This window comes from Gekko japonicus, unplaced genomic scaffold (genome assembly GCF_001447785.1).
Source record: "Gekko japonicus isolate JY-2015 unplaced genomic scaffold, Gekko_japonicus_V1.1 scaffold210, whole genome shotgun sequence".
Lineage (NCBI taxonomy): Eukaryota > Metazoa > Chordata > Lepidosauria > Squamata > Gekkonidae > Gekko > Gekko japonicus.
The window spans coordinates 1,523,692-1,547,852 of record NW_015168658.1 but is presented as its reverse complement, the minus strand read 5'-3'; the positions used below and the strand labels follow the sequence as shown (position 1 = coordinate 1,547,852).

The 24,161-nt window shown below is 48.4% G+C and overlaps 1 protein-coding gene and 1 non-coding gene across 2 annotated transcripts in view; both read right to left on the bottom strand.

Annotated features, from left to right (window-relative positions):
- MASP1 (mannan-binding lectin serine peptidase 1 (C4/C2 activating component of Ra-reactive factor)) overlaps positions 1-24,161 on the bottom strand; it is a 114,499-nt gene that overhangs the window by 8,896 nt on the left and 81,442 nt on the right. Inside the window, exons 10-12 of the mRNA XM_015415239.1 lie at positions 22,584-22,658; positions 3,727-3,861; positions 932-1,045 (exon numbers count right to left, since the gene is read on the bottom strand). Of these exons, the coding sequence (XP_015270725.1) occupies positions 932-1,045; positions 3,727-3,861; positions 22,584-22,658 (324 nt within the window). The remainder of the gene's footprint in view (positions 1-931; positions 1,046-3,726; positions 3,862-22,583; positions 22,659-24,161) is intronic.
- TRNAA-GGC lies at positions 7,854-7,925 on the bottom strand. Its single transcript has one exon. It is a non-coding gene; the product is annotated as a tRNA-Ala (tRNA).

Here is a 24,161-nt window from a genome sequence, read left to right as displayed (position 1 = left end):
ACCTTGAATAGACCTTTGTTGGTCTTAAAGGTGCCATTGGACTCTAAATGTGTTCACAGCACTAGGTGATGCTTTGTATATGTATACTAAAGGCTTGCAATTAACAGGTCTCCCTGGGTTACAATTGATGATCTGCAGCCAACAGAGGTCAGTGCACCTAGAGAAAATGGCCACTTTGGAAGGTGGACTCTATGGCATTATGCCCCACTGAAGGCCCGCCTCTCCCCAAACCCTGCCCTACTCAGGCTCCACCCCCTGTATCTCCAGGTAATAATAAATAATAATAATACTTTCAATTTATTAATCGCTTTCCCCAGTGGGCTCAAAGCGATGTACAGTTACACATTTTAGACAGGGGACTAACAATGTTCATAGGGGATAGGGAAGACAACATATATTCATTTAATTGCACACGCTGTCACTGCACGGTGTAGATGTCTTCTGGCTTGGCTCAGTCATTTTCCGAACGGCTGCTTCTCGACCAAGCTTCAGGTCCTGTATGTCAAATCGCCACACTGCCACCGCCTGGCCGGAAACATCCGCTGCAGGGATTTTTGTAGCCGAGAAACTCTTCCGCCTTTTCCGAACCTTGACCAGGACGTCCCGACTGTCAGCTAACACCCTCCCACAAGGGAGATTGGTGTGCCCACCCTCTCTAAGGAGTGGTTCCCATTTTATCTACTCGCCGAAGCTTTCGAATCGCTGGGTGGGCGATGAGCTGGGGACAACAGGCTGGCTGCTCACACCAGCGCGGGGCTCGAACTAGCACAGTTCGGATGTTAAGACAGTGGGATATACCCACTGTGCCACCGCTCTGCATGCCAAGCAGAGCGTTCTGCCTTCTGCATGCCAAGCAGATGCTCTACCACTGAGCCATGGCCCCTCCCCAGAAAGGAGGCTTCCTTCTGGGCCAGAACTGTTCCACGCTTACCCAGGATGACTGTGAACGACGACGGGCTGATCACATCCGAGCTTTGGAGAATGGGGTTCTCTGGATCCAGGTCGTTGTGGAGACAGTGAGCGGCGGTCACAATCCACCTGTTGCCTGGGAAAGAAGAATGTGCTGATTGTTCCTTCAAGGCATCTAAGACCTTCATCCATTTGGTCAAAAATGGAAGGCGGAAGGCCATCCAATATCACAAATGGACGTGCAATGCCATCTTAAGCAGAGGTGACCCATGTATAGTACACACGTGGTTTTTCTTTATGTATGCATCGAGTAATTCTCATGCATGTTGCATTCGACACATATGGGGGGTTTCTGTATCTAGCATTTGCTCCACGTTCTCTCTACTGGGAGGAAGACGTGCAGTTTGGAGGAGCCAGTTTGGTGCAGTGGTTAAGTGCGCGGACTCTAATCTGGGAGAAGCGGGTTTGATTCCCCACTCCTCCACTTGCACCTGCTGATGTGACCTTGGGTCAGTCACAAGCTCTGGCACAGCTGTCCTTGAAAAAGAGCAGTTTGTGTCAGAGCTCTCTCAGCCCCACCCACCTCACAGGGTGTCTATTGTGGGGAGAGGAAGGGAAAGGAGTTTGTAAGCCGCTCTGAGACTCCAAGGGAAGGGCGGGGTATAAATCCAATCTCTTCTTCTCTTCTTCTTCTTCTTCAGTTCAAAACCACATTCAGATACCCCAGGCCAACAGCAGTACAGACTGCAAAGTCACCCCTAAGCGGCCATAAAACGGCCACAAATCTATGCAGAAGGTACAATAAAACCCGATGATCAAAGAAAGTGAAAGCTGGCATGGAGTGCGGAGGGTACCATAAAATCTGATGATCAAAGGAAGTGAAGGCGGCATGCAATGCAGAGGGGAATTTCTGTTCCAACATGGGTTTCGTAAAACAACTGTTTCTGTCCGGCGCTAGCTCAGCGCTTTCTAGGTGTGAGCAAACCCACAGCCAAACTGAAAGACTTAAATCATCTTTATTCTTCACATGCATTCAGAAGATCATTACTCACAATCTAAGCTGATGGCTGGGTGGAAAAGTTACATCTTGTGATTTAGGTCAATTCTATTGCCGTGCTGAGAAAGAGATGAGTTTTCCCCTCTCCTTGCGGTAAGGATAGACAAAGAAAACGGGAAAGAACTATAAAATTCCTATCTTCACGCCTCTGAGCTCAGGAAATTACCCTTAATGAGCCAGTCAGAGGGATGCTTTTGGGACACTTAACTAAGGACTACATTTCGCAGGGGCAACTGCTCGAAGAAGAAGAAGAGGAGGAGGAGGAGGAGGAGGAGGAGATTGGATTTATACCTTGCCCTTCACTACTCAAAGGTGTCTCAGAGCGGCTGACAAACTCCTTTCCCTTCCCCTCCCCACAACCCCTACCCCCCGTGAGGTAGGTGGGGCTGAGAGAGCTCTGGCAGAAACTGCTCTTTTTCAAGGACAGCTCTTATCATAAGAACATAAGAACATAATGTTGGATCAGGCCAAAGGCCCATCCAGTCCAACACTCTGTGTCACACAGTGGCCAGAAATACCAGTGCCATCGGGAGGTCCACCAGTGGGGCCAGGACATTAGAAGCCCTCCCACTGTTGACCCCCCCAAGCTCCAAGAAGACAGAGCATCACTTGCCCCAGAGCCCCTATCTATACCTTGTGGCTAATAGCCACTGATGGACCTCTGCTCCATATGCTTATCTAATTCCCTTTTGAAGCTGTCCATGCTTGTAGCACCCACCACTTCCTGTGGCAGTGAATTCCATGTGTTAATCACTCTTTGGGTGAATAAGTACTTCCTTTTATCCGTTCTAACCCGACCGCTCAGCAATTTCATGGAGTGCCCACGGGTTCTTGTATTGTGAGAAAGGGAGAAAAGTACCTCTTTCTTTACCTGCTCTTTCCCATGCATAATCTTATAAACCTCGATCATGTCACCCCTCAGTCGTCTTTTCTCCAAGCTAAAGAGCCCTAAGCGCCTTAACCTTTCCTCATAGGGAAAGTGTTCCAACCCTTTTATCATTCGAGTTGCCCTTTTCTGCACTTTTTCCAAAGCTATAATATCCTTTTTAAGGTGTGGTGACCAGAACTGCACACAGTATTCCAAAGGAGGTCGCACCATTGATTTATGTAGGGGCATTATGATATTGGTTGACCTGTTTTCAATACCCTTCCTAATAATCCCCAGCATAGCATTGGCCTTCTTTACTGCAGTCACACACTGTCTCAACAGTTATCTCCTTTCCCTTCCCCTCCCTATAACAGACACCCTGTGAGGTCGGTGGGGCTGAGAGAGCTCCAACAGGAACTGCTCTTTTTCAAGAAAAGCTCTTATCAGAACTACGGCTTGCCCAAGGTCATCCAGCAGGTGCAAGTGGAGGAGTGGAGAATCAAACCCGGCTCTCCCAGATTAGAGTCCGCGCACTTAACCACGACACCAGACTGGCTGTCTTAAAGATACACAACAGTTTTGCTAAACTACTGTTACCTACAGTTAAAAGCTGACTGGGGGCAGCACACCAGAGGGAAAAGCCAGTGCAGAATCAGCCCCAGAGTGCAACATGAGATTGGAGCCCCACATGTATCCAGGCTCTGGTCCCTGGTTTCATTTGGAAAGTGAACACGGGTTGGCCCTTCCTGACAAGCAGTTGTACGCACATATAGGCATGTGTGTTCACTGCAACACGTGGACAGAGAGGATGCGAGACTCTGGAACGGATGAGGACGTTCTGTGTGAGCCAGGTCACCTTCCTCCAGCGCAGTTCGTGCCAAGGGGATCTTACCTAGAAGTGATCCTCCGCAGAAGGGGTGCCCATTCCTGTGCAGCATGGCGATCCAGGGAGAAATTCCCCGTTGAGCGTAGCGGCCGTTAGCAATCCGGGCCAGCAGACTTCGGGAGAACCGCGGTTTCCCACATACTGAAATAGACGGGAAAGGCATAGTTTAGGGCAGGGGTTTCCAATACGTTGCTGCCGGGCACCACGGTGCCCACCAATACCTTTCTTGGTGCCCACCAAGTTTTTTTTAGAAAGTGGGCTCGATTTTTGGAAACGTTGGTTTGGCAGCAGCTCCCACCATGTGACGTAGCTCTTCACAGTGTGACTGAAGGGAAGCTGCGGCAGCCGTTTTGTGTCTGGCCCTGCCTCCTGCGGAAGCCATTTTGTGGCAGCCATTTTGTGGGTGTGCCCACCATGCTGCGGTGGCTCAAGTGGTTAAGACGCTGAGCTGCAGGCTGTGGAAGGTCAGTAGTTCAGCAGTTCGAGACCTGAGTTGCCGCATGACGGAGTGAGCTCCCGTCTCTCATTCCAGCTCCTGCCAACCTAGCAGTTCGAAAGCAAGGAATTGCAAGTAGATAAATAGGTACCACTTCGGTGGGAATAGGGTTCCGTGCGCCTTGGTGTTTAGTCATGCCGGCCACATGACCACGGAAACATCTTCGGACAGCGCTGGCTCTTCAGCTTTGAAACGGAGATGAGCACCGCAACCCTAGAGTTGGACTCGACTGGCTTTCGAGCAAGGGAACCTTTACCTTTACCTTTTACCACCATGCTGTGTCAGAATTCCAAAGGTGCCTGTAGGCTCAAAAAAGGTCAGGAACCCTTGGTTTAGGAGGAGGAAGGTCTTTGTCATTGCCCCTGCGCACTCAATTGGGACCTTTAGTGCTGTAATGATAAATATGCTTGCTTTTAAACTAGTTTTACTTACTCCCTTGGTAATTCATTCATTAATGACCTCTCTTAAACCACAAGTTATTACAACATGCAGAACAATGGAATCCCCCCAGGACTTAACATGGATATTGGTTTCTTATCTACATATGCTAACCTCATTCAGCCCTTACACCTGTATTCTTACAAATCCCCCTGAAGGGCCATACATCCACTTTATTTTGTTTTATTTCTTATTTGGAATAGTAGATTAGAACGGTAAACTGTTATGTAACATAATAAATAGTAGAAACTGAAATGTATTTCTCTGGTCTGGGGACAGGGGAGATAAATCTGGACAGCCAATTGCCCCACTTTGAAGAAGACACTGTAAAGAACTGACTGTTACCATCATGAGATTTATTCTGGCATCATCCTGTTTTCATGGAGCACTTTACTTTTATCTGTGTTATCTAATGGTTTTATTGCTTATGTTTTATCTGGGCTCTGCCCCTTGTAAGCTGTGCTGAGCCCGCTCGTAAGGAGGGCAGGGTAAAAATGTCAAAAATAAATAAATAAATAAAGTCACCTCCATGCTTGAGAGGAGACGGATGAAGCGTAACTACAGGGTCTCTCAATTAATTACTCTCAGCATCCCGCAATTAAGGATACATCTGCCCCTCCATCTCCAATTCTGACATATTTATTTCCTTCAATGTGTCCTCCCCCTGGAATTAAACCCAAACAAATGGTAACCACAGAATATGAGCTTGTTATTCCTGTTTGGTCCTTGAATCTGTCAAACACCTTCATTCTGCTGCATGCTAATTTACTGCTCGCCCTCTGCCTATATGTATGGACTGGTAACTTCCACTTCATCGTATCTGAAGAAGTGTGCCATGCACACGAAAGCGTAAACCTCGGATAAAACTTTGTCGGTCTTAAAGGTGCTGCTTGACTCAGACCTTGTTCCTCTCTTAAACCACAGTAAGGGTAACAAGTCCTGGAAATACCGATAAGGCATTGTTAGGCTACGTGTTCGGACTAGACATATCCCAGTGCGCATCCATATGTGGGGGTCCCCTGCAATGCTCCCTCTAAGCCATGGAGTCTTGTGAGCAAAAATTGTACTTTGTGAGCTACTGGCATTAGAGTTGTGAGCAGGCGATTTGGCAGCTGCATAAATTAGTTTGTTCTGGAGCCATCCTTCCTGAGCGAGGACAAAAATGTGTGAGCCGGAGGCTGAAAAACTGTGAGCTGGCTCACACTCACTCAGCTTAGAGGGGACACTGGTCCCCTGTACCAGTCAGTGGCATGACCATATTCATTTCTCACAACGAGAAGCCCCTTTGACAGAATCCAGGAGACACAGAGATTTGTACGTAATGACAGTTTTATTCCTGTCCCATTAAGGGTAATAATACAAAATAGCAGGCATACTGTAAAACAAAGTACAAAATCCTTATCGGTGTAGTATCTCTTAAATACGCAACAAGCACATATTGTAAGATAAGACTCCTTTTCTCTGGATGGGTTCTCTGCCCACTTTTTTTCTTGCACTATATTCTACTCAAGTTGAAGAAGAAGAGGAAGAGATTGGATTTATAACCCACCCTTCACTACCCAAAGGAGTCTCAGAGTGGCTTACAATCTCCTCTCCCTTCCCCTCCCCACAACAGAAACCCTTGTGAGGTAGGTGGGGCTGAGAGAGCTCTCATGAGAACTGCCCTTGAGAGAACAGCCCTGATATTGGATTTATACCCCACCCTTCACTACGGTTTGGCCAGTTGTATGCACGTCTCAGAGTGGCTTACAATCTCCTTCCCCTTCCCCTCCCCACAACAGACACCCTCTGAGGTAGGTGGGCTTGAGACAGCTCTCCTGAGAACATCGAGGGTCTGACCTCAGCTATCCCGCTGTTTCCTGTTTCGTTTAGAGCAGGGCTTCTTTTGTTAAAAAAAAGCCCAGCAGGAACTCATTAGCATAATAGGCCACACCCAACAGCAGAAACTCATTAGCATATTAGGTCACACCCCTGACAGCACAGCTCATTAGCACATTAGGCCACACCCCCATGTCACCAGAAGTGTGGTCATCCAGCCACACCCACCTTTTGCTTCTTATTCTGTTTACTTTGTTGTCAAAACCCTGGGCTTTTTTTGTAGCAGGAACTCCTTTGCATGTTAGGCCACACACCCCTAATGTAGCCAATCCTAATGAGTTTCTGCTGTTGGGTGTGGCCTATTATGCTAATGAGTTCCTGCTGGGCGTGGCCAACTCGGGAGCCAGCCGGAACTCCCTTCTTGTGCGTTCCTGCCCCAAAATAGCCCTGGTTTAGAGCCAAGGAGGTTGTTTCTTCACTCCGTTTTAGAGAAGAAACCCCCAGGACCCTCATGAGTCACAATGTCATGTGGAGAGCCGGCGTGGTGGAGTGGTTAAGAATGGCTCCTCCTCCACATGGAGCCTGCTGGGTGACCTTGGGCCTGTCACGGTTCTCTCAGAACTCTCTCAGCCCCACCTGCCTCACAAGGTGCCTGCTGCAGGGAGGGGAAGCGAAGGCGACCGTAAGCCACTCTGAGACTTGTTCGTGTAAAGGAAAGTGGGGTGTAAAAACAGACTCTTTTTCTTGTCGTTGTTTCCTAAAAGGGATACCCTCTGCTGGCCACTTGGGGTAAAAGTCCAGGGCTACTTTTGGGCAGGAACGCACAGGAACGGCGTTCCAGCACACCCAGTGGTGCTCAGAGCAAAACAGAGGCAGGAAATCATCTGTTCTTACTTGTGCATCCTAGCTGAGGATTGCACAATATTTTGATATCGCAACACAGACAAAGGAAAAGTTCTATGTAACTCACGAACACATGGAACTGGCTTATACTGCAACAGACCCTTGGGTCCATTAGAGTCACTGTTGTCTACTTGGACTGCCAGCGGCTCTCCAGGGTCTCAAGCAGGGGTCTTTCACATCATCTACTACCAGATCTTTTAACTGGAGATGCCGAGGATTGAACTTGGGACCTTCTGCATGTCAAGCAGAGGCTCTACCACTGAGCCACAGCCTCTCTTTACAGCAATCCAGGTTCTCAGGTAGAGGTCTTTCACAGCAACTAACTGCCAGATCTTTTAACTGGAGATGCCGGAGATTGAACCTGGGACCTCCTGCATGCCAAGTAGAGGCTCTGCCACTAAGCCAAAGCCCCTCTCTACAGCTCTCCAGGGTCTCAGGTTGAGGTCTTTCCCACCACCTCCTGCCTGGTCCTTTTAACTGGAGATGCCAGGGATTGAACCTGGGACCTTCTGCATGCCAGGCAGAGGCTCTTCCACTGAGCCACAGCCCCACTTTACAGCTCTCCAGTGTCTCAGGCGGAGGTCTTTCCCATCACCTCCTGCCTGGTCGTTTTAACTGGAGATTCCGGGGATTGAACTTGGGAGTTGGGACCTTCTGCATTCCAAGCAGAAGCTCTACCACTGAGCCACAGCCCCTCTTTACAGCAATCCAGGTTCTCAGGCAGAGGTCTTTCACAGCCTCTAACTGCCAGATCTTTTAACTGGGGATGCCGGGGATTGAACCTGGGAACCTCCTGTATGCCAAGTAGATGCTCTGCCACTGAGCTACAGCCCTTCCTATAATCCAACAGCTTGCTTACCTTTCCACCACCAAAGTTTCATGTAGAAGAAGCTCCCCTTTTTATTTAGAATCATACAAACATAGAATCACAGAGGCCATCTAACCCTAACCCCCTGCTCCATGCAAGATCAGCCTAGAGCAGTGGTGGCGAACCTATGGCACGGGTGCCAGAGGTGGCACTCAGAGCCCTCTCTGTGGGCACGCGTGCAGGGGTGTTGATCGGAAAACGTGCCCATCTTAAAGGGGAGCATCTACCAGAAGCCAAGGCTCTAAGCTCTTGCATCTCAATGTCAATTAATCTCTGTTTGAGCAGGGCAAAGATGTGTACTTCAGATAAGGACATCATATCATTCAAGCATAAGCCTATTGAGACGATTTTCCTTTCTATAGCAGCAAACCACTCAGAACAATGAGACTCTTCCAACAGATATGTAATAAGGCTATTGGGACAGTTCCTAAAATGCAGACGTGACCAAAAATCAGAAAGTAACTATCCAAGCCCTTGTTTCCAAGTGTATCAAATTGGCTTCTAAACAAATAGCAGCATAAGGAACGCACAGAGGCAGCCCTAGTATTTTCCTCACAAAATTGGATTGAAGTTGTTCCACCCTTTTGTTAAAAGCAGTGATCCAAATGGGCACCCCATAAAGAAGCTTCGCTCCAATTTTATGCTCAAACACTTTTAGGGCCGGAGGAACATACTGACTACCCTTGGTAAAGAAAAAACGGGTTACTGCTCGCACACAGCAATTCGTAGCTTTGATTGCTTCTGATCTGTGGGCTACCCACATAGCACTATGGTGAAAATTAATTCCCAAATATTTAAAACACTTCACCTGTTCAATAGCTTTACCCTTAACACGCCATGTTAAGACATGAAAACAACTTGCACAGTTCAAGAACTGACAGGCAGGTTACTGACAGAGTCGGTCAGTCAGTTGGTGGTGCTCTGTGGGCTGCTTGGTAGTCCCTTCGCCTTCTCCCTGCAGGACAGAACAAGAGAGAAACATCCTAAAAATAGGAGCCTTTGGACAATGGAACTGATTATCGGGGGAGGTCTGTCTCTCTCACTGGAACTCTTCAAGAGGAGGCTGGACAGACATCGTTCATGGATGCCCCACTTCGGATTTCCTGCATCATACAGGCAGGTTGAACTAATAATTACCAGAGGTGTTAAACTCATTTGTTATGAGGGCCAGATCTGACATAAATATCACTTTCTTGGACCAGGCCATGTGCGCCATAAAATGCAACGCCAGGTAGCAGAGACGTAAACTTTGTAAAGGACAATATAATCCCAATTAATGAGATTTATTTTTTTACTCAAAATACAAATATGCTTAAAGCATTAACACAGTATTTCTCTACAGTATTCCCTGAAGGCTGCCCTCCCATTTCCACCAGGCATTATGCACTATGAAAATGCCTTTTTTGCCTCTGTCTTCACTGTGTAGATGCTCTGCCACTGAGCTACAGCCCTTCCTATAATCCAACAGCTTGCTTACCTTTCCACCACCAAAGTTTCATGTAGAAGAAGCTCCCCTTTTTATTTAGAATCATACAAACATAGAATCACAGAGGCCATCTAACCCTAACCCCCTGCTCCATGCAAGATCAGCCTAAAATGCTCTACGCAACTGTGGAGAAGTCAAATCCAATAAGTATTGTGCAGGGGTGTTGATCGGAAAACGTGCCCATCTTAAAGGGGAGCATCTACCAGAAGCCAAGGCTCTAAGCTCTTGCATCTCAATATCAATTAATCTCTGTTTGAGCAGGGCAAAGATGTGTACTTCAGATAAGGACATCATATCATTCAAGCATAAGCCTATTGAGACGATTTTCCTTTCTATAGCAGCAAACCACTCAGAACAATGAGACTCTTCCAACAGATATGTAATAAGGCGCTTTGCGATAAATAAGTGGGTTTTGGGTCGCAGTTTGGGCACTCGGTCTCTAGAAGGTTCGCCATCACTGGCCTAGAGCATCCCTGACAAGCGTTTGTCCAGCCGCTGCTTCAGGGCTGCCAGGGAGGGGGTGATTCCACTGTGGCACAACTCTGACTGTAAGATAAGACTGTAAAGGCTGCGATCACACACACAAAATAATCCCTTTTCAATCCACTTTCAATGCACTTTCCAACTGGATTTTACTGTGTGAACTGGAAAGATCCAGTTGGGAAGTGGATTGAAAGTGGATTATTTAGTGCAGGTGTGTCAAACATGCAGCCCGGGGGCCAGGTGAGGCCCCTGGAGGGATTCTATCAGGCCCGCAGTGGAACTGGCCGTCTCCTGCTTCTTCTTCCAGTTCTGCTGCTGCTGCTGCGTCATCGTACGTTTGCAGCTTACAGATACACACCTGAACAGCATACTCAAGATTGCAACAGCACAGACATTTTGATGCAATCATTCAGAGCAAGAGGGGTCAGTTATCAGACACTGTTAAATAGACAAAATATTGCAAGAGTGCTGATGTTTTAAGCATGTGTTTATTTTAAGTAAATAAAAAAACCCCAAAACCTTTGTGTTTGTGTCTTTTACAAAATTTCTGTCTCCGCTACCTGGCATTACCTTTTATGGCACACGTGGCCCGGCCCAACAAATTCTCATTTATGCCAGATCCGGCCCTCGTAACAAATGAGTTCGACACCCCCGAGTTAGTGTGTGTGATTGCAGCCTAGGATAAGATAAAAAAGTACTTCTATTACTAGGTTTCTTTCCATGGCATAGGAGGCCTTTCCCCCTGCCGTTAAATCCCATAAGCACTCTGACACCTCTCCTGGGATTCCCAGAGGCATTTTCTTTGCCCAACATTGCTTCTGAGTCGTCTCACCCATCCTGCCTCTTTTACTCCCTTCACTGCTCTTCCCATAATAGCCTCGTTTTAGCCTCAGCAAGGCCATTGTAACCATAATGTTGTGATACTGGGCCACTGGTAGGGTTGCCAACTCCAGGCTGGGAAATTGGGGAGGGACCTCAGCGGGATATGCTACAGACTCTACCCTCCAAAGTCATTTCCTCCAGGGGAAGTCCTTCTTCACCGAAAGAGTGATGAACACATGGAATTCACTGCCACAGAAGGTGGTGGCAGCTACAATAATAGACGACTTCAAGAGGGAACTGGATAAATGTATAGAGCAGAGGTCCATCAGTGGCTCTTAGCCACAAGGTATAGATAGGAACTCTCTCTCTGGGGCAAGGGATGCTCTGTATTCTTGGTGCTTGGGGAGGCAACAGTGGGAGGGCTTCTAGTGTCCTGGCCCCACTGCTGGACCTCCTGATGGCACCTGGTATTTTTGGCCACTGTGTGACACAGAGTGTTGGAGTCGATGGCCCATTGGCCTGATCCAACCTTGGCCTCTCTTATGTTCTTATCTCTGTTGTCTGTAGATCTGTTGTAATTCTGGGAGACCTCCAGACCCCATCTGGAAATTGGCAACCCTAAATGGATGTCCTAGTTTGGAGTGTGAGATGGCATCGTTCCAGTTACAAAACGTTGCTTCCGAGGGTTTGGCAAATGAGCTATTCTTACAACAGAAGTCATTCTCATGAGAAAGACAGTGAGGCGCTCCCCTTCCTTTCAAAACAATTGTAACTTGTGGTATGAAAAAAAATATAATTGTCCAGAAAGGCTCTCGGAGTGCTTGCAATGGCGCTTTGGTGCAGTGGTCTCTCTAGGTGGCAACCCATCCTCTGTCCTTGATCTGGCCTCTCACCCCGGTTCATCTCCCCAGGTCAGGATTCACGAATGTCCACCCGGTTTGCTCTTGGAGCCAGTCCACGTAGTTGGAGACTTTGGTGTAAACCCCATAGACCTGTTTGCTCCCGCATTCTTCCGGCCCACCCCACGAGACGAGTCCTTGGGCCACCCACCGTTGGCTCTCCAAGTCTTGGATGATGAACGCTCCCCCACTGTCTCCCAGACAGGTGTCTTTCCCACCTTCGTAGTAACCAGCACAGAACATGTTCTCGGTGACGCTGTAGTTGCCGGACCGGGACTCGTAGCTTGCCTTACACTCGGCGTGAAGGACGACCGGCAGCTTCACGTACTGTAGGACGTCTGAGAGGGTCCTCATGCCCGAGCTCAAGACATCATCCACGGTGACGTTGGGGTTGGAGATGCCCCAGCCTGCTACTAAGCCCAGAGTGTTGGGCTGAGGCCCTTCCAGCTCGTGATCCAACTGCGGGACACAGACGGGCATCACGTACGGTCCCATGGCCACCTTCTCCTTCAACTTTACCAAAGCAATGTCATGGTTGTAGTTCTGGATGTCAAAGGCGTCGTGGAGGATGATCTTCTCCACCGTCCGGTTGACGGCGTCCATCTTGTTCCTGACGTTGTGAAGGCCCAGGTAGACCGTGACGTGTTCCTTGGAGACCGGGATGACGTTGTTGTCCCTGCGCTGGGACCGGAGGACGTGGGCGGCGGTCAGCACCCAGGACTCGGAGAGAAGGGCCCCGCTGCCAAACCACCTGTCGTTGGGCACCCGGGACGTGTCCTCCACCACGATGAGCGCTTGCCACGGGAAGAAGCCGGGCTCTGCGTTCCGCCCGCCGATGATACGCTTGACGAGAGCGGGCAGCGGGCGAGTTGGTTGTCCACAAACTGGGGGGAAAAAACCCAGAATAGATGGTCAGTCTACCGAGGCTGGATGCTACACCAAAAAAGTAGCCCAACTATGACTTTTGAGTAGATTATGCCAGGTTTCTGCTCTCGTCGGACTAAACATATTTTGAGTCTAGATGCTAGAAACATTCCTGCCTCGCATGCTACAGTTAGTTTTGAACTTACTGGGACAGGATGTGGGGAAGGATTACAAGAGAGTTGTAGTAGAATGGACAATCCGTCCCCCTGCTCCTTGACCTCTATAAATGTACCCCCAGAATCCCCCCGCAAATTCCTTTCCATCGCCCTGAGGGAGCTCTGATCCGTGGCATAATCTACCGGCAATGATGCACCCGCACCGTCCGGCGCCTTCCATCATTGCACCCTCAAAAACCCATAATACCTTTCTGGGGCTGTAAAAGCAAGCGGCTGAGCTCTCTCGGTCCCCCCACCAACATGCACAGTGAGGTCAGGCAGTTGGGCCTGTTCTGCTGCTATCAGCCAACACAACGTGCCCATCCTTCGGAGAGGGCCAAGGCTGGATACGAAAGAGAAATCAGACAACGGTTCCGACTGTATCAGGAGCAGGAAAGAGAATGGATTATCTCAGACCTCTGAATGCCTTCTGGGATGTTTTTGGAAGAGGGCACAGTTCTTAGGCCGGATTTAAATTGTGTATAAGAAGTTTCGCATGGGTCCATGCCCGACAGCAGACCAGTCAATGCGAAACCCAGAAAGGGATCTGGGTGTTCCGGTTGATCACAAGCTAAACATGAGCCTGCAGTGCGATGTGGCTGCGAAGAAAGCTAATGCAATCTTAGGATGCATTAACAGAAGCATTGTGTCCAGATCACGGGAGGTGGTCGTTCCGCTCTGTTCTGCTATGGTCAGGCCTCACCTGGAGTCCTGTGTCAAGTTTTGGGCACCACATTTTAGGAAGGATGTTGACAAGCTCGAACGTGTCCAGAAGAGGGCAACCAGGATGGTGAGAGGGCTCGAATCCAAGTCTTATGAGGAAAGGCTGAAAGAGTTGGGTATGTTTAGCCTGGGAAAGAGAAGGCTTAGAGGGGACACAATTGCAGTCTTCCAATATCTGAAGGGCTGTCATGTAGGAGACGGAGCGGATCTATTCTCTCTTGCTCTGGACTGCAAGACTAGATCTAATGGGTGGAAATGACAAGGGAGTCGTTACCGGCTAAATATCAGGAGAAACATCCTGACTGTAAGAGTGGTTGAGCAGTGGAACAGACTGCCTCGGGAGGTGGTGGATGCTCCTTCGCTGGACGTTTTGAAGGGGAGGCTGGATGACCATCTTTCAGGTAAGTTGCAGGGCTCTCTTTCGGCTGTGCTCCTGCAGAGTGCAGGGGGCTGGACTAGATGACCTGCAAGGTCCCTTCCAAAGCTAACATTCTATGATTCTATGATCTCTGCTCACACAGCTTTGGCACAACGGAGGTAGGAGGGTGATCAAAATGGGTAAGTTTTGTTCATAGGACAAGGATACAGGGAGCTCCTTGCGATGCAAATTACAGTCTGATTTTCCCAGGAAAGCAAACATGGAGGAAAAACAAGGACTCCTGGGTTGTTTGAATCTTTTTTTTCTTTTTAAAGGAAGATCAATGTACAGTATTTAGATAGTGAAATCAAAAAAATGTATTGCAAATGTATGAACAAAATTTATTCAGGGGATTTTTGGATATGTGTAATTGGTTACGATTGGTTAGAGAACCATATGGAAGAATCATAACCCATATTGAAGGTATTTGAGGAGTAATTTTTAAAGTTTCTAGGTAAAGCTTTACAACAGACGAAACGTTAAGAAAGGATAAGAGAACCTGTATTACAGTTTATATACTTCTGAAATTTTAACCCATATCTAATTTATATCTAATCTACAGAATATAGTAGAATGCTTAAACAACGGCTAAACAGAAATACAGACTGTTAAATCATAGACTTGCAAGAATTATAGTTGGCTAAATGGTAGAAAGACAGATAACTACATATGTCTGTATGACGTATTTTTTTAGATACAAAGATATAATTACTCTCATGTATGTTTGTTTGTCTTAAAATAATAAAAATGTTTTTTTAAAAGAAAGAAAAACAAGGACTCCCGTAGCAGTCACAGCTCGCTAGAAGAAAATCATGTCACCGGCCAATTGCAATCTGAAACAGCAGGGGTCATTTCCTGCAGGAGCGCACAGGAGCGGAGCTCCGGCAGTAAAGAGTCCAGGGGGCAGGCACATGCAACAAGCCCCACTCCCTGCTCCCAGCAGCCCTCAGTCAGAGCAAGAAGCAGCCAGGTAAGCTGCAGAGCCCCCCCATCCCCCTGGTCCAAAACAGTCCAGTGGCACCTTTAAGACCAGATTTTATTCAGGTACAAGCTCTCCCTCCTCTGCGAGGACAGATCTGCACATCTCCCCCCCCAATAGCTAGCAATCCAAAAGAGTCCAGTGGAGCCTGAGCAGTGGGTGTTGCCTTCTGACACACTTCCGGTGATGTCAGGGGGTGTGGCATATGCAAATAAGTTATGCTAATGTGTTATGCTAATGAGCTCCTGCACCTCTTTCTCTACTAAATGACCCCTGCTTGGCAGAGCCCTGATTTGGAGAATGTAAAGGCTTCAGGCTTCATGTAGCTTAGCCATGAAGGCGTCAGCTTCTTCTGTGCTCCTGCAGAGTGCGGGGGGTTGGACTAGATGACCTGCAAGGTCCCTTCCAACTCTAACATTCTATGATTCTATGATTCTGTGATGTCTTTGTGTGTGTGTGTGTGGTTTTTTTTAGTTCTGGTTTTAAATGTTTTACTGAGGTCTCGCTGCTCTTGTTTTTTTGGTTGGCTTTAACGGTTTTAAAAATGCAATTTTGCTATAAGAACCTAAGAGAAGCCATGCTGGATCAGGCCAGTGGCCCATCCAATCCAAAACTCTGTGTCACACAGTGGCCCAAACCCAGAGGCTCTCAGGAGGTCCACTAGAGGGGCCAGAACTCCAGAAGCCCTCCTGCTTTTGCCCCCCAAGCACCAAGAATACAGAGCACCACTGCCCCAGACATAAGAACATAAGAGAAGCCATGTTGGGTCAGGCCAATGGCCCATCCAGTCCAGCACTCTGTGTCAACACAGTGGCCAGAACCCAGGGGCCATCAGAAGGTCCACCAGTGGGGCCAGAACTCCAGAATCCCCCCACTCTTGCCCTCCAAGCATCAAGAATACAGAGCATCACTGCCCCAGACAGAGTCTTCCGTCTATACCTTGTGGCTAATAGCCACTCATGGACCTCTGCTCCAGAGGTATATCCAATCACCTATGTATGTTCTAACTCATTAGCTATCTTCATGTGTGGCCTGTCTAATGCAGTGTACTGTAGGACTATGACATCTTGTGATTTGGATATTATTCCTCTGTTGATACACCCCAAGATTGCATTAGCCTTTTTTGTCGCTGCATCACACTGGTTGCTCATATTTAATTTATGGTCCCCCTGTACCCCAAGATCTTGTTCACACACACTGCTACTCAGAAGTGTATCCCCCACCCAGTACGTGTGTTCCTCGTTTTTGTCACCCAGATGTAGAACTCGGCACTTATCCTTGTTAAATTGCATCTTGTGTATCCCCCACCCACTTTTCCAGGGTGTTCAGATCTCATTGAATTCTATCTCTATTTTCTGGTGTGTTTGCTGCTCCTCCCATGTATATGAACTTTGCTTACCATGTATATGAGACATATATCATTTTCTGCCATATCTGTTGTGTCCATGGGAAAGCCAGAGAGCTGCGATATCCTGCAACGGAAGGTCGCATTTCCCCTCCATAACCTTTCCCCTCCACTCCTCATGAAGTTCCCACAAGAGGGTTTGACCACTTTGGGAACTCTTGATTTCAGAATGACAAATAGACACTAAACCAAACCCTTCAGTATGCTGGCTTGCATCTCCAGGTCAAAGTAGATGAAGCTCCTGTTCCCCTCCACTTTTAAAGTAAAAAAGTAAAGGTAAAGGTTCCCTTGCTCGAAAGCCAGTCGAATCCGACTCTAGGGTTGCGGTGCTCATCTCCGTTTCAAAGCCGAAGAGCCAGCGCTGTCTGAAGACATTTCCGTGGTCATGTGGCCGGCATGACTAAACACCAAGGCGCACGGAACGCTGTTCCCTTCCCACCGAAGTGGCACCTATTTATCTACTTGCAATTTCGTTCTTTTGAACTGCTAGGTTGCTTTTAAAGTGGAGATGATTAAAAACAGTGACACATTAATGAAATATTGAAGCAACCACTAGAGGGAGCACAATCCATGTGGGAAAAAATGAAAAAGGAAACATCCCGATGGAGACCAAACAGACAAGTGATGAAGTGACACTTGCATAAGAGCCCAAAGTTTTCAAAGAAGCCATGGGGGAAGAGGAAATTGAGGCAGGGAAGCAACATTGTGGGTGGAAACAGTTGAAATCTTCTCTCCGCTGTTTTCTCTATACAAAGAACTATTTTTGGGGAAACAGGGAAAAATGCACAGGTACTCATATCTGGGTTCCAAGCTCCAGGTTAGGAAATACCTGGAGATTTTGGGAGTGGAATGTGAAGAGAGTAGGGTTGAGGGAGGAAAGGGACCTCAACAGGGTACAATGCCATAGAGACTACCGTCCAAAGCAAACACCAGTTGTGTGTAGTGGTTAAGTGCACGGACTCTAATCTGGGAGAACCGGGTTTGATTCCCCACTCCTCCACTTGCACCTGCTGATGTGACCTTGGGTCAGTCACAAGCTCTGGCACAGCTGTCCTTGAAAAAGAGCAGTTTCTGTCAGAGCTCTCTCAGCCCCACCGACTTCACAGGGTGCCTGTTGTGGGGAGGGGAAGGGAAAGGAGTTTGTCAGCCGCTCTGAGACTCCGAGTGAAGGGCGGGGTATAAATCCAATCTCCTCCTCCTCCTCCTCCTCCACTGATCTCTGTGTTATGTTATCTCCTTGAATGGGGTGCCTCTCTTTGCCTTAACCTGGGAGCTGCCCTCTGATCCCTCCTCTCTCTCCCCCTTTGTCCTCTCCCACCCTCTACATGGCCTTCCCTGGAGACACATGTCTCTGCAGGTCTCTCCTGCAGATCCAGTGCCGTCGTACTCCCACACACATGATGGCCATTTGTGACTGGGAAAGTCCTCTGTAGGTTAGGCTTCTCTCTCTCCTTTTGCCCTCAAACTGAATGTGAACGGGATCTACTTGAATACACGTGAGTTTACCTTTCTTTCTTTCTTTCTTTCTTTCTTTCTTTCTTTCTTTCTTTCTTTCTTTCTTTCTTTCTTTCTTTCTTTCTTTCTTTCTTTCTTTCTTTCTTTTTGCAGTATTCTTCTCTGGAGATTTATTTCCTGCACTCAGGATCACACTTCCGTGAGTGGGCAAAACTCTACTATATTAACCAAATATCCCAATACTCTGTAGTCTGGAGATCGATTGTAATGGTGGGAGATCTGCAGGCCCCACCTAGAGGATGGCAACCCTAACTCATAGGATGGAGGGAAATGTTCTTCCCCAAAGGGGAAAGAGGAGGAGGAGGAGAAGAGGAGGAGGAGGAGGAGGAGAGGAGGAGGAGAGGAGGAGGAGGAGAAGAAAAACAAGAGGAGGAGGAGGAGGAGAAGAAAAATAAGAGGAGGAGGAGAAGAAGAGGAGGAGGAGGAGAATGAGGAGGAGAGGAAGAAGAAGAGGAGGAGGAGAGGAAGAAGAAGAGGAGAAGAAAAATAAGAGGAGGAGGAGAAGAAGAGGAGGAGGAGGAGAATGAGGAGGAGAGGAAGAAGAAGAGGAGAAGAAAAATAAGAGGAGGAAGAGGAGAAGAGGAGGAGGAGAGGAAGAAGAAGAGGGGGAAGAGGAGGAGCAGGAAATGAAGAGGAGGAGGAGAGGAAGAAGAAAAGGAGGAGAAGAGAAGAAGAAGAGGAGGAGGAGGAGGAGAAGAGGAAGAGGAGGAGAAGGAGGAGAAGGAGGAGAAGAAGGAGAAAGAGAAGAAGAGGAGGAAAAGAGGAGGAGGAGAGGAAGGAAAGGAAAAAGAAGAGGAGGAGAAGGAGGAGGAGAGGAAGAAGAAGAGGAGGAGGAGAGGAAGAAGAAGAGGAGGAGAAGAAAAATAAGAGGAGGAGGAAGAGGAGGAGGAGAGGAAGAAGAAGAGGGGGAAGAGGAGGAGGAGGAGGAGATGAAGAGGAGGACGAGAGGAAGAAGAAGAGGAGGAGAAGAGAAGAAGAAGAGGAGGAGGAGGAGGAGGAGAGGAAGAGGAGGAGAAGAGGAGAAGGAGGAGAAGGAGGAGAAGAAGGAGAAAGAGAAGAAGAGGAGAAGAGGAGGAGGAGAAGAAGGAGAGGAAAAAGAAGAGGAGGAGAAGGAGGAGGAGAGGAGGAGGAGAAGAGATTGGATTTATACCCCGTCCTTCACTACCCTAAGAATTCTCAGAGCTGCTTACAATCTCCTTTCCCTTCCCTTCCCCACAACAGACACCCTGTGAGGTGGGTGGGGCTGAGAGAGCTCTCTCGAGAACTGCCCTTGAGAGGACAGCTCTGAAAAAACATGTAACTGACCCAAGGTCACCCAGCAGCTGCATGTGGAGGAGGAGTGGGGAATCAAACCCGGTTCTCCCAGGTTAGAGTCCACAGTCCTAATTACTACATCAAACTGGTTTGGAAGAGGGAACGAGGTGCTGGAAAACAGGCAGGTAGAAAGTGTTAAAACGTCTTTGGTACCAGTTCTCTGATCCACCCACCCCCACCCCTACCCCTGGAGGCATTTAAGTTTTTTAAAATGTTCCCCTAGGAAAAAAAAAGCCCTGCTGAATTGCCTGTTCCTCCTGGGTCAAAGTAAACGGGGACTCTGTCCCAGAACAGAAGGCAGAAAGGAAGGAAGAGGGATCCCTGGCTGTTTGCTCGGGGAGAGCTAAAGCACACTGAATTCCTCGCTCTTGGCTGACTCCCTCTAACCTCGGGAAGAGTCAAACTTTCCCCAGGAACTGCCAGCCCGCCTGGCTTCCATCAGTACCAGGAGCAGCAGACGCAATGGATAGATGGATGGATGGAGAGAGAGAGAGAAAGAGAGAGAGAGAGCACATGGCAGAGCTAATGTTTTCGGCAAAAGGAAAAGTTGTATTTCCATGTAAACTTTCGTGTCAACTTTTCGGGAACTCGTACAGGCCTTTAAAAACCACACCACCAAATGTGCCTGCCCAAGCAGCTTTCCATCTTGCTCGGAAGAACCAGCGTTTGGCCCCAGCGCAGTCGAGCAGACCTCCCAGGTGGCTGGCTCACCACCAAACCATCTGTTTATCCAGGCCTGAGACCAGCGACAGCTGCGGAATCTCCACAAACACTCCCGCCCGGTGACAGGCGAAGTCACAAGCGGGGCTCAGGTAAGAGTCGGCATCAAGATTTCGCTCACAGCTGTTCTCAGTTCATTTTGATCATAGTAAAATTTTTTTGGGGGGGACCTGAAATGTAATTTTCTAAATATTTATATCCCAGGTAAAAGATTGAGTAAAATCCCAAGAGAATAATGAATGTAGGCCAAGACTGGCTGAAATCCCACCTTGGGTGTACTGGTTAGAGTCAGATTGGGACCAGGAAGACCTGAGTTCGAATCTCTGCTCAGACATGAAGCTCCATGGGTGCTCTGACTATGGTTGCCAACCTCAGTTTGGGAAGTTTCTGGAGATTTTGGGGGTGGAGCCTCAGAGAGTAGGGTTGCCAGTAGGGGTGTCCAAAAAAAAAAAAAAAAAATTGGCCCGTTTCAGATTCGGCCAAATCGGGCAGAATCAATTTCGGCTGACAGAAAAATTCCTCCGTGTCAATTTCGGCAGTAGGAGCCCATTGGGGATTCTTTTGGCCAGTCGAATGTCAATTTCGGCCCCATTATATCCTATGGGCCTTTGAAGTCAATGGTGAAAACACAGGGTATATTCTGGGGGCTGGAGGGAAGGGAGTTTGAGGGAGGGGCTCCAAACTCTCAGGGTAGCTGCTGGAGCCTCTTCCCAAGATACACACCAAGTTTCTAAAACATTGGACCAGGGGGTCCAATTCTACGGGCCCCCAAATAGGTTGCCCCCATCCCCTCCATTGTTCTCTATGGTGGGGGGAAAAGGTTACGAAATTCGGCAGCAATTCGGAGGAAAGCCGATTCAGATCAGAGAATCCAAATCGGCCCGCAGCGGTCCAAAAGGGGCCCGAGTGGGCCATTTTCAGGCGTGAACCGAATGCACATCCCTAGTTGCCAGCTCTCGGTTGGTAAATACCTGGAGATTTTGGGGGTGGAGCCTGGGGAAGGTGGGGTTTGGGTGGGGAGGGGAGGGACCTCAGCAGGGTATAATGTCTTAGATTCCACCCTCGAAAGCAGCCATTTCCCCCAGGGCAACTGATCTTGGTCATCTGGAGATCAATTGTAATAGCAGGAGGTTGGCAACCCTATGGGGAGGGCGGGGTTTGGGAAGAGGGTGAACCTCAGCGGGGTGCAATGCCCTGGAGTCCACCTTCCAAAGCAGCTGTGTTCTCCAGGGGAAACGACCTCTGTAATGTGGAGACCAGTTGCAATTCTGGGATATCTCCAGCCCGTGCCCAGAGATTAAATACAAGGAAAAAACCATGAACAAATTACAAGAAATGCCTGTCTGTCTGTCTGTCTGTCTGTCTGTCTGTCTGTCTGTCTGTCTGTCTGTATCTATCTATCTATCTATCTATCTATCTATCTATCTATCTATCATCTCTCTCTCTCTAGATAGATAGATAGATAGATAGATAGATAGATAGATAGATAGATAGATGATAGATATAGATAGATAAAGTTCAAAAAAAATTGAAATTGTATTGTTTGAAAGACTTATCTGCTATGTTCTGAAAACAACGAACTGCCTCGAAAGACTTAACTGCTGTATTTTGAAAACAATGAATTGACAACGTTCCCCCCCGATACAGGCACTTCATTCCTTTGAATATATTGGATGAGAGTGGAAATGATTACGGACGGAACATGTATACATTAGACTCTGGAATTCTTGTATGAATACAGTAGATGGATATTAGTATCTTTAATAAGTGTTGAATATTTATAATATATTTCTTGTAATTAGTTCAGGGTTGTTGGTTTTTTGTGTGTATTTAGCCTCTTTCCATGAGACTGCCTGGAGACTGGGAGCCCTGAGCTGGGGAGATGAGGACTGAGACCAGGCCCGTAGCTACAGGGGGGGGGGCATCCCGGGGCTAGGCCCCCCGACTTGCTGGCAAGGCCCCCTGGTTTCCTATCCAGCCCAGGGTGTCATGACCTTCTCCCATGGATTAATTTCATTAGCCAGTGCCCCCTAAGACATTTAAATGCCCCCTGGCTTAAAAACTCCTGGCTACAGGCCTGTCTGAGATTTCACCCAAAACATGCCAGACAGTGGCTGTCTCATGAAAGGGGCTAGATGACACTCCAGAAGCCCCCTCCATGGCCACTGAAGGAAATTACTGTGTAAGTCAAAAGTCTGCATCATCTTGCCCTGACCCAGATCGACTTGGCAAGCCGGAGTTTGTTCGATCTGGGAAGCTAAGGAGGGTCGACACTGGTGAGTATTTGGATGGAAGACCTCCCAAGAATACCAGGGCCGGGAGGCCAGAGGCAGGTGATCCAGCCACTTCTCTGAATGTTGCCAGGCATGGACACACAAACACACAAATGCACAAATCCCCCCCCCCCGCCGCCCAAGGTTGCATCCTCTTTAAAATAGAGGCTTGTACCGGGTGGTGGCAGTTTGTGTCATGGTTACTGTCAATGAAGTTTTGGTACCTGGTTGACAAGATGGCAGGCCTGTCCCCAACTCGGCACTGTTCCAGACCCCCTTGGCGTCACAGCTGTAGATTCCTGGGAAGAGACCAGAGTAGGAGCTGTCAATACGATTTAAGCCACTAAGGGGTGCTGCAGCAACATCTTGCCCGCGTTCGTCTTCCATGTGTGGGATACTTGTCCCAGCAAGCATTTCATAAGGCGCCACATCACCATGGATTATTGCTATTTATTTATTGGAATGACTGTTTGTTTGTTTCTTTATATAGTGCAGTCCTTGTTCGTGGTGCTTTATGGTGTTTCATAAGCCAAAAGAGAAAAAAAAAAGACTGGCCCCAGACCAGAAGAAGGAGAATGTTCTTATGAAGGCCTGGGCCTCTATGCCCTGTTATCGGCCCTCTCCATGGGACCAGGTTGGCCACTGTGTGAAACAGGCTGGACTGGATGGACCACTGGTCTGATCCAGCAGGGCTCTTGTCATGTTCTTATGAAGGCCTGGGCTTCCATGCCCTGTTGTCGGCCCTCCAGAAGAACAGGTTGGCCACTGTGTGAGACAGGAGACTGGACTAGATGGACCACTGGTCTGATCCAGCAGGGCTCTTCTTGTGTTCTTAGGAAGGCCTCGGCCTCCATGCCCTGTTGTTGGCCCTCCAGAGGAACTGGTTGGCCCCTGTGTGAGACAGGATGCTGGACTGGATGGACCACTGGTCTGATCCAGCAGGGCTCTTGTCATGTTCTTATGAAGGCCTGGGCCTCCATGCCCTGTTGTCGGCCCTCCAGAAGAACAGGTTGTCCACTGTGTGAGACAGGAGACTGGACTAGATGGACCACTGGTCTGACCCAGCAGGGCTCTTCTTGTGTTCTTAGGAAGGCCTCGGCCTCTGTGCCCTGTTGTTGGCCCTCCAGAGGAACTGGTTGGCCCCTGTGTGAGACAGGATGCTGGACTAGATGGACCACTGGTCTGATCCAGCAGTTGTGTCTGATCACACACTGACTGCACCTGCAGCTTCAAAGGGAGGTGTGATCATGCAACTGTGGGTCAAATTCCTCTGGAGGAACTAGCCTCGCTCCCCCTCCCCATTTTTTTCTGGTGCGTGTGACCACAACCTCAGTCTTGTCAGATCTTGGAAGCTCAGCGGGGTCTACCCTGGTTAGTATTTGGATGGGAAACCGCCCAGGAAGCCCAGGGTCACTCTGCAGGGGCAGGCAGTGTCAAACCACCTGTTTATTTACCCTGACCTGGACGGCCCAGGCTTGCCCGATTTCATCAGATCCCAGAAGCTAAGCAGAGCTGTCCCTGGTGAGTTCTTGGATGGGAGACCACCAAGAAGTCAACGGCTGCCACACAGAGGCAAATAAAGTCAACGATAATGTCAGGAAATAATTCATAGACAAAAGAACCTCCTCAGGAAAGCGCCTCCATTCGCATGTTTTACAGTTTTTGTACTGTTGGATTTTAAATGGTTTTAATTATGTTTTATATTGGCGTTTGCCCCTATGTAAGCCGCCCTGAGCCCGCATTGCGGGGAGGGCGGGGTATAAATTGAATTAAATAAATAAATTAAATAAATAAATAAATAA